Genomic DNA, 9,788 nt, shown 5'->3' with positions numbered 1-9,788 from the left:
CGCCGCTCACAGTTAGTAGCAGGGTGTTGGTCGGCTCAATAATAATTGTTGCCTTGTTCCTCGCGTTCCAATCGACTCAATACGTGCTTTCCAAACGTAAAGCGCTTCAAATAATCCTCGTTGTGGCGAATTATACATACAATGCGATGGCGGTCGTGGTCATCAACACGCTCCAACAGTTTTTGAACCACGTAATTGCCGTACATGTGTTTCATCATTGGAAGTAGCGCACAAGACGCGCCGCTTTCGTCACACTGCAGAATAAAAGTGACGATTTGACAGATCTCCTCTTTCGTTGCGTGTTCCAAACAGGACTCGACGACATTGCTGGCATACTTATGCTGGCTCCAGCGAGCAATTTCGGGAAGTATTACTTGCATGACAGTGTCACGCTGGTTCTGCTCACCATGGCTGATGACGTGCTGCACAACATAATTTCCAAACTGATCTTTCACAAGGTCGCGGCATTTGTATATAATTTCATCAAGGAGCGGGCGAATTTGAACCGGTGCACAATGTTCAAGTACGCGTTGAATCACGCGGCAGCCATACGAATGTGTCGAGAGGCCTGCTGCTTGGCCGACGAAGCTGTCAATGATAAACTGGATGTCATCCCCTGTTACTAAACGCTGCGGCATCATTCTGTTACAATCAGATGCTCTCTTCCAAGACGCCGCTTCGATACACTTCTGAAGAACGTGATTACCATTCTGATCAACTGCACATTTCATGACATGCCCCTTCAGCTGTCGAATCAATGCTAGCTGCTCATCAACGTGTGTCACCTCCAATGCACGCTGAATAACGCGACAACCATATACTTGTAGAGCCAAACTGATCATGTTGCTTGTCATCAGTTCCACCAACAATTGTTGCTGCTCGAGTGAGCCATACTCTAAAAACTTTTGAATTACATAATTACCAAATACATCCGTCATCAGAAAGAGCGAGTTGGGAAAGATCTCATTAAACGCATCAGCCTTTAAACGATCGTCAGCCTTTTCCAATTTTTGTTGAATAAATCGTGAGCCTGTCTGATCCTTTGCGAAGATAAAGAGATGCCCTTTGATGGCAGACAGTCCCCATTTCTCCGATTTAGGTGCCGAGTTAAACTCCTCCAGAAGATTATTCGACGAATACGAATGGGCAATCGGATGGAAATATTCGAATTCATCTCGTTTGTATGCTCCGACCTTTGGTCGTTGTAGCATCTGTGGACGAGGTATGCATCCTCCGAAGTTGTGGCGCTCGAAAAGTGTATGATCGGTCGTGAGATACGATGAGCGAGCCATAAACATCTTGTTGACAGGCTTTGTATTATGGTACTCTCCAGCATACCCAGCGGGATGAGTGGGTATGGCTGAAGGGTGCATACTTGCAAAGTCCGACGGTGCAAAGCCAAAAGGAGAGGCTGGGAATAAATATGCATCTTCGCTGGCAGCCCACCGCAATTTATTAGCCATTGGGTAGCCTTGAACACCGTAAGCGTCAGATGCATAAGGAGCCGAATACCCTTGGGCAACCATATCTTGAAAAGACCCACCAAAAACAGGCTCACTAGAACTTCTGCCAAACGCATGAAGATGGCAAGTCATTCCATTAAGTCTAGGGCCAGTCGTGTGCTGCGCCGTCTGAGGCATATTATCAAAACTCTGTTTGCCAAATGACGATGCTGAATGGTAGTTGCCAATTTTAAGCTGCTCGATCTCCTCATCAACGCCAAGCACCGACTGCGTGTGATAGTTTCGTCCACCAAATGAAGGTTTGCAGGTAGAGAAATCGTCAAGTCTGTATTGACCGTATTCGGGGGAGGGCGTGCGGGGAAAATCCTCTTGTATGCGGTCAATCAAGGACATTCCAGGAGGAGCCCTACACGTAGCAACCTTGCTGTCACCTAAAGATAATCTTCTAGGAATAGCGCAAGGTATGTTTGCGGAAGGGAAATTCTGGCCCACGGGCGAATTGCTGGAACTTTCGTTTGAAGTGAAGTCACTTTCCTCAAAACCATTATGGGGATTTGTCCAGATATTAACAGAGTGATTCTCACCACTTCGGGACAGTGAATCAATTTCCCGATCTTGATGCTGTATAGCAAGTAGATGAAAGAATTATAACCATTACGACTGCAAAATCCATACACGATCAAACGAACCAAATTGAGCGACAGTCCACTCGGCTCCACCACTTGATTATCTACTAGCTGATCTTCCTTAACATGCGAACAAATAACCACGTTAATGTTAAAGCCACTTTTTAGTTCTCATTGTCAAATTAAAGGAAAAAAAAAGAAACACATACCTTGCTCAACAGTTTTCTAGACCAAGCCCTTTCAGATGTAACATTGTGCTGGTTTTCAACTTCATTTTGATTGCTCACGGCTGCCTCACCTTCATTTAATTCATTTGGAAAAGCGGTCTGAGCACTACGCACGGCGCACGATCCTACCTGAGGCTGCGGCCGTGGGGCACGTAGTGCAAAGTTTGCTGATCGATCACTTAGCGCTGGAGAGGCAGAGTATAGCAGTGAGGAGCGATTCTTCAGGCCTACTGAGGACCAAAGCGCATCCGATGAGTATCCAATGGGATCCTGCAGCTTCACGCGCACTGGTTCGACGGGATTGTCGTGATGAACATGCTTCTCTAGTGCTGCAAAAGCACGGCTGGTGGCATGCTGTGGCGACATAATCGAGAGAGCACGACTATCGCTCTTTGCGGGGCTCATCGAGTTACTGTGACCCATTGAAACAGGACTAGCTAGCTGGTAGTCAAGTGTAGCAATGATACCGCAGATCATGCAGTCGTCCACTTGCGTGGATGGCGGCAAATTGGATAATGAAGTTGGTGCGCGTGCGGGCGGGTAGGCCAGGGGTTATTTTAACGAAACGGGCTCTGTGACAGGTTGCACGTTCACTCATGAGCCTGAGGACCCGTTGATACCGGGTGGGCAAAAGACAGAAACCTCAACGAAGGCGAGGGTGGGGTAAGCAAGTATCGACCCTTTTTCTTTTGTGAGCAAATTGCAATAAAACGCTAATCATCAACGGGCGCGGCACGTCTGAGATGGCGAGTGTGTAATACAACCACACAAAACTAAGCAAATATGGGCTATGTGGCTGCGGTAAATCACAGGTTGTTGATCGAATTTACGGATCGTGTCGTCATGCATGCGGTTCACCGCCGAAGGCCGTTATCAAATAATGAAGGTTGCCTTTCACAGAAAAATCCGGAGTACGCATGTGTCGAGGCCTGATGTGACTTGACTGACGCGGTCGTTAACCGACTGGGGTTTCCTCGGGTCGGAAGAATGCATGCGTTATGCTAACGGCAAAGTTGAAGCGACGCGGGACAGCCTGGGGTCTCAGAAAGGACATTGACAATCACTCAGACAAAGAGCAAGTTGCTGTAGCCACTTGGAAACGACACGTCTTGGTGACAGGCAAAGGACGGGATCACAACACGGCGGTCGGCCAGCGGATTGCCGCTGCCAGACCTGCGAAAGTGTCGAAACATACTGGCTAGATGGTGATGGTGGCTCCATCGCTTCAATCGTGAAAACAATCGAACTTTCGATTAGCGAGAAATCTATTTTCTTAGGCAACTTTTAATTTGTTCAGGTCGCGCAGCAAAAGAAATTGTCTCTTCCCTTTCGCTTTAGATACTGCCTCGAAGCAACAATTTAAAAGTAATGGAAACTTTGAGTCAAAGTGTATAGCTCACGAAATTACGTTGGTACTCAAGCGAATGGGCGAGAGTTTATTTGTGCAAACCCTTTCCCAGTCACGCCGAAGACAGCAACACAGTCACTCGAAAGAGAGCCAGCACCTAAATTTGAAGTGACAACTTCAGCTTACGAGTTCTTTTGCTTCAATGAGAGCAGAGTCAATGCTGCAAATCCCGCTGTCACTACCGAAACCGTGGCCAAGACGTGTGAAGTCAAGTACCATGGTTTAATTTGGTCTTTACTAATGACTGAAGGCTTGTGCTGGCGCTTCTTCGTCTTGCGCTTGAAAATGGATTTATCATCACTATTACTTTCAGCCTTGGTTGTCGTGGTTTTCATAGTTGACGGCGACGCTTCAAGATTATCAAAGATGCCACCCCACGCCTTCATCTCGTCACGCTTCTGTTTATCCACCAATTTGTTCACCTTGTCCAGTAGCGTGCGACACAATTTATCTTGCGGGTTTAACCTTACGGCTAGCAGCAGATCTTGCTTAGCATCTACGTATTTTTCAAGCTTAACGCACGCTTGAGCGCGGCGAAAACGCGCTTTGGATGGCCAGTCCTCGAAAAGAAGCTGCTCTGACATGCCCAGACGCCCCATCCACGTGACAACGTTGCCCTCGCGGTTATCCGCTAGCACCGTAAGTATGCTTAAGGCGTTGGTGCAGGCAATCTCAGCATCTGCGTACATGTTCAGCTTCAGCTTGCTCGCACCAATGTTCAGGTGACAGCGAATCATGGTCTGAATGATTGTCGCCTTCTCTTTATGCGTGGCATTGTCTTGATCAACGCGCTGTAGAAATCCTAGTGAGCGCAAGTAGCTGTACACGGCGTCCTGCAGCTTTGCCTCACGGAATTTTTCGTTGCCTGCGTCCGCAAACCGAACAGCCTCGTTAATCAGATCTTTTGTCGACATTTCTGCTACTTCTTTTGATGGCAACTTCACGTCTTTGCGCTGCATGTAAAGGTTAGCATAGTCGGTTTTGACAACTAACACATCGTCAAAGGGACGGATTTCCTTCAACACACCCAAACCATACGGGGTCAATACCTGCGTATGCATTCGAAAGTGTGGCTCATCGGGCTCCTCACTCACAACATTCTGATGCAAGTAGGCAATAGTACGAGACCTTGCTGCGGCGTCTGTGTCCATTTGTACTACATACATTTTGGTTTCTGGTCGAAATGACACCGCAACTCCTCGTCCGAATGGAGTGATCACCCGAGTCTTGTCCGCCAGAGGCGTCACACTGACAGCGGCAGGGTGGTGAGCATGAATCTGAAATTTTTTGCCAGGCAGATATAGAGCGGCCCTTGCAGTTTCGTTTCCAAATGCTGCAGGATGTTTCAAAGGTGCATTCACAAGTCGCGCAGTTGTCTTGAATAGCTCGATGTCGTCATCAATCTCGCGTTTCTTTTGTCGAAGTAAATTGACTTGACGCTCATGACGCTCACGCATCGAATACTCGAGAGTCACGCGCATCAGCAGCTTCCCAATAACACCACTCGTCGCTGCTGTGACTGGTGCTGTCAAATCAAACCACTTTTCATGCGGCATCTGATCGGTGTAGTCGGCACTTCGCAGCTCCAGCTCCCCGAGGATCACATCAGCAATGACTTCAGCCTTGCAATTTAGAGAAACTTTTACGCTAAATATTTTTGTCTTGGCTCCATTGTATACTAATTTATCCTGCAGACGTGCACAGGCATAGTTTACAATTTGCACAGGACTCGTACGCAAGTGTTTTTTCGTTGTCTTCTCGAAAGCTGAAAGCGGGGACACTAATGTGGACACGTACACTTGTGGCTGTGTATTTCCACTAATCGCCTTTACCGCTGCATAACTGTCCAGTGCCAAGCCTTTAACTTCCAAAACTTCTATAATCAATCGACCTGCAGCCTTGCCAGTATTGACATCGACATCTACTCCGTACTTATTCTGCTGATTACTTGCGGTCAATGCGGCCACCTCTTGAGCGTACAGCAGATCATGCTCCAGCTGCACAGACTGAATTTCTAACGGAGACAATGCCACTTTTTCCCACATAAGCGAGTTTCCCAGGCTCATCGCCGAAGTCGGCGAGTCATGCGATGGCATAGCTTTTAGTGTTGATGGATAGAAATGATTCCATTTTTTGACCCGGTCCACCATCTGATATAACCGGTTACACTTAAGTTAGTGTCATCACTGATAATAAAATTTGTGACATAAACAATCGTCAATGTGCAAAACGCCGGGGCAATGCCAGATCCCCTTGTGACCAGTGTGACTCTGGAGGAAGCAAGCGAGTGTCCTCGAGTGATACACGTTGATCGTACGAAACTTCTAGAGCGCGCAAGCCTCACGCAGCGTCAACGTCGACGAGAAGAAAGCGAGGAGCGTCGACTGGGCAATCGGCAGTCTTCGTGGCTGTTTAACGGCACGAAGCGATCACGTGAAGAAACCTTGGAGCCGCCTTCGCCTTTTATCAATAATGTTGTGGTGAGCGCGAAGTATGGTGTCTGGAATTTCTTACCGCGAGTGCTCTTGGCACAGGTGAAGCGACCTTCAAACATGTATTTCCTGTTCATTGCGTTACTTCAGACTATCAAAGAAATCAGCAACACGAGTGGTATTCCTACAATCCTGTTACCGCTAGCGGTGGTTCTAGTGTGTAGTGCAATTAAAGAGGCCTTGGAGGATCGAGAGCGCCATCGCGCTGATCATGTGGCTAATAATCGACCAGTGATGATGCTGACTCCTCTGAACACTTGGGAGGAGCGACCATGGGGAGATTTGCGGGTGGGAGACATTGTCAAGGTAATGAAAGATCAAACTATACCAGCGGACTTGCTTTTGCTGTCAGTAAGTGGAGCAGGGCACGATGATGATGGAGAGAGTCAGCAACAATTACAAGCTGCGACCTCTGATACATTTCTTGGCTTGAACGATAAAGCTCAAGCAAACAAAAATTCAACTGAATCATCGATGTACGTGCTAGGGCTGCATAATGTTTCACAATTTTCGGGGAAGCATCAAGTAGAGTCTGATGTTGCATATATTGAGACTAAGTCTTTGGATGGTGAAACTAATTTAAAGATTCGCACAGTTGTTCCGCTGGTAGCAGACATATGTGGCGGAGCTAATCGCCAAAGTCACACTTTCGATGGTGGGAATCTCAACGCGCTTCGTGGCACGATGGTGTGTGAACAACCCAACAATAGATTGACGTCTTTTGAAGGAACTTTTTCAGTGATTTTAAACCCTACTCAAGCACAAACATTAAAAGAAAAGAGCCCACTATCGACCTCAGCGCCCTCTCCGGCCAAATATTTGCAAATTGAGGCTACTGACAATGGCTTTGCGTGTGTGCATGTACCAGTCACGGCAAAGCAAATGTTATTACGAAGCTGTGTGCTCCGCAACACACGTTCAGTCATCGGTATGGTAGTTTTCACAGGCCACGAGACAAAAGTCTTCTGCAGCAACACAGAGCCCGTTGTGAAGACCTCGTCAGTAGAGCGGCGGCTCAACAAACTTATCATCAACATCGTATTTCTCCAACAACTTGTTTGTTTTCTTGGTGCACTCTTTGGTGCCTACTGGATGTATAGCGGGGGTGCTTCGCTTTGGTACCTTGTCGATGCCTCCGAGCGTCGGCATCACAATTCAGCTAGCGTTTCTGCAACTCATCCTCTTGCTGAACTTGTCAAGCTGCACCTACGCTACTTTATTATCATGCAAAACTTTGTTCCCATCTCGCTCAATGTGTCGCTAGAGTTTGTAAAATACTGGCAAGCCTACTTCATCGAACAAGATCTGGAAATGTACGATAAGCAATTGGACGCACCGGCCATCGTCCGATCCTCCGCTTTAAACGAAGATCTTGGCCGTGTGCATCATATTTTTACAGACAAGACTGGCACTCTCACAATGAATCTTATGCTTTTTCGGTATTTAATGGTAGGACGAAAGCATTATGGCGGTCCCATTCAGGAAACTGAATTAAAGCCTAAACTTTCTAAGGAAATTGAGCAGGCTGGATTAGCGAAAGGCCCACGATTTGTAGATTTTGACCCGACTGAGCTCTTTGCCGACATTCTCGCGGGAGGGGAGCAGGCGAAAATGCTTCGTCATTTCTTACGGCACTTAGCTCTCTGCCATACATTGATACCTGCTAAATCGCTTGCTGAGATGTGCAGTACGTCATTTCCGGAGTATTCTGCATCATCACCTGACGAGCAAGCGCTTGTGTCTGCAGCTGCGTTTTGCAATGTCCGTTTCGTACACAGAACGTCCACTGCGATGATGCTCATGGAGCCAGGTTGGATAACACCTTGCACATACAAGTTGCTGAATGTGATCGAGTTTGAAAGTGACCGAAAGCGCATGAGTGTGATTGTAGAGACTCCGGACGGGAAAATTGAATTGCTGTGCAAAGGCGCGGATGATGTTATTTTTGAGCGGCTTGCGATGGATCAAGCGACAAAGTTTGGTGGTATGTCCTGCGAGCAAGCGTCGAATCAGCTCTCGTTGTATGCAAAGGCTGGAATGCGCACCTTATGCCTGGCTTATAAAAGTATTGCTCGACATGAATACGAGAAATGGAACGCTCGTTTTATGGAGGCACATGCTTCGATGGAAGATGTGGACAAGCGACGTCATGGTCGTGCGAATGCAATCGACCCGTTAATAAACGAAATTGAAGGCGATCTTGTGCTGCTTGGAATTACTGCAGTTCAAGATAAACTTCAGGCTGGGGTTCCCACGACGCTGCGGTTGCTACAAGAGACAAATATTAAGTTGTGGACTCTCACAGGCGATAAAATGGAAACTGCTGTCAACATTGGCTATGCAAGTGCGCTATTGTCTCATGATATGGATGTACGACAAATTGGAGGCACGGATTACACTTCCATTGCGGCAGCTTTACGAAAACTATCCAAGCCCAATGATCATAAAATTTCTTTTTCTAATCAGTCACAAATTCTAGCATCGCTGCCTTATACTAATGCGAAAGATAGCGAAAATAGTGAAATGCAGCGCGCGCGTAATGACGGACACAGCAAGTCCGCACAAACTAATCGTACCTTTGAAAGTGCGAGGGCAACAATCGGCAGGTTTTTGTTCAGAACAGTGGCAAAACTAGACCGACAGCCAAAATATCGACGCAATCGAGCGCCCAGGGCTTCATCATTATTTCCACAAACGCCTATGTACTCTTCGGTAGCGACTGATGCTGACTATCCAAATACGTCCCCATCTGACGAAGAATCCCAGTACAGTGTTGGGACTGAGGCTGATGACGAAGCACTTCGCTCACCCGCTTATGGGACGCTTAACGGAACCGGCGGAAGTCATCCCCAAAAAGATTTGCGATCGCAGAAGTTAGCGCTGGTGATTGACGGACAGTCTCTCGAGTATGCCCTTCACCCTCATTTGCGAGGTCTTTTTTATCAAGTCACACGGCAGTGCGCATCTGCGGTCATTTGCTGCCGTGTTTCACCCAAGCAGAAAGCTAATATTGTCAAATTAATTCGCGAATATGAGCCCGATAGTGTTACACTGGCAATCGGAGATGGAGCGAATGACGTAGCAATGATTCAGTCGGCTCACATTGGTGTGGGTATCTCTGGTCAGGAAGGAGCACAGGCTGTGAACGCATCTGACTATGCACTGGCTCAATTTCGCTTTCTGCAGAGATTATTGTTTGTACACGGTCGCTGGGCTTACCGCCGCGTAGCAAAACTTATGAGCTACATGCTTTATAAAAACGTGACGTATGTACTCACAACATTTTGGTTTGGATGCTTTTGTGGATTTTCCGGTCAACCTCTTATTCTAGACGTAGCTGCACAAAGTTTTAACGTGCTGTACACTAGTGTGCCGCTAGTACTTTTCGCCGTGCTTGATCAAGATGTATCGTCCGCAAGTGCAACGAAATTTCCACACTTGTATGCACTTGGTCAAAAAAATGTCTTGCTTGCTCGTCGCGTGTTTTGGCCGTGGATTTTGAATGGTGTGTGGCACTCGATTATTATCTTTTTCATCTCTGCTTGGGCATTTGCAGGTTACAGCCTTAGCAC

General features: G+C 47.2%; 3 protein-coding genes across 3 annotated transcripts; 1 reads left to right on the top strand and 2 right to left on the bottom strand.

The window, feature by feature from the left end:
* Positions 1–35: 35 nt before the first annotated feature.
* Positions 36–2,793, bottom strand: PHALS_00857 (pumilio-like mating protein m90; the record flags this gene model as incomplete). Its single annotated transcript, XM_024730606.1, has 3 exons — positions 36–2,084; positions 2,153–2,209; positions 2,299–2,793. 3 exons carry the CDS (start codon positions 2,791–2,793, stop codon positions 36–38), a joined length of 2,601 nt encoding a protein of 866 aa, XP_024580866.1.
* Positions 2,794–3,846: 1,053 nt separating this feature from the next.
* On the bottom strand, positions 3,847–5,790 carry PHALS_00856 (FKBP-type peptidyl-prolyl cis-trans isomerase; the record flags this gene model as incomplete). The annotated part of the gene is made up of 1 exon (XM_024730605.1): positions 3,847–5,790. The coding sequence occupies one exon, from the start codon at positions 5,788–5,790 to the stop codon at positions 3,847–3,849; it is 1,944 nt and encodes a 647-aa protein (XP_024580865.1).
* A 174-nt stretch (positions 5,791–5,964) lies between these two features.
* Positions 5,965–9,785, top strand: PHALS_00855 (p-type atpase (p-atpase) superfamily; the record flags this gene model as incomplete). Its single annotated transcript, XM_024730604.1, has 2 exons — positions 5,965–9,707; positions 9,773–9,785. The coding sequence occupies 2 exons, from the start codon at positions 5,965–5,967 to the stop codon at positions 9,783–9,785; spliced, it is 3,756 nt and encodes a 1,251-aa protein (XP_024580864.1).
* Positions 9,786–9,788: the final 3 nt, after the last annotated feature.

The sequence above is a fragment of the Plasmopara halstedii genome (genome assembly GCF_900000015.1).
Source record: "Plasmopara halstedii genome assembly, contig: Scaffold_1211, whole genome shotgun sequence".
NCBI classification, from domain to species: Eukaryota; Oomycota; class Peronosporomycetes; order Peronosporales; family Peronosporaceae; genus Plasmopara; species Plasmopara halstedii.
Note: the sequence above shows the minus strand (reverse complement) of the source record. Positions and strands in the feature narration are given on the sequence as shown.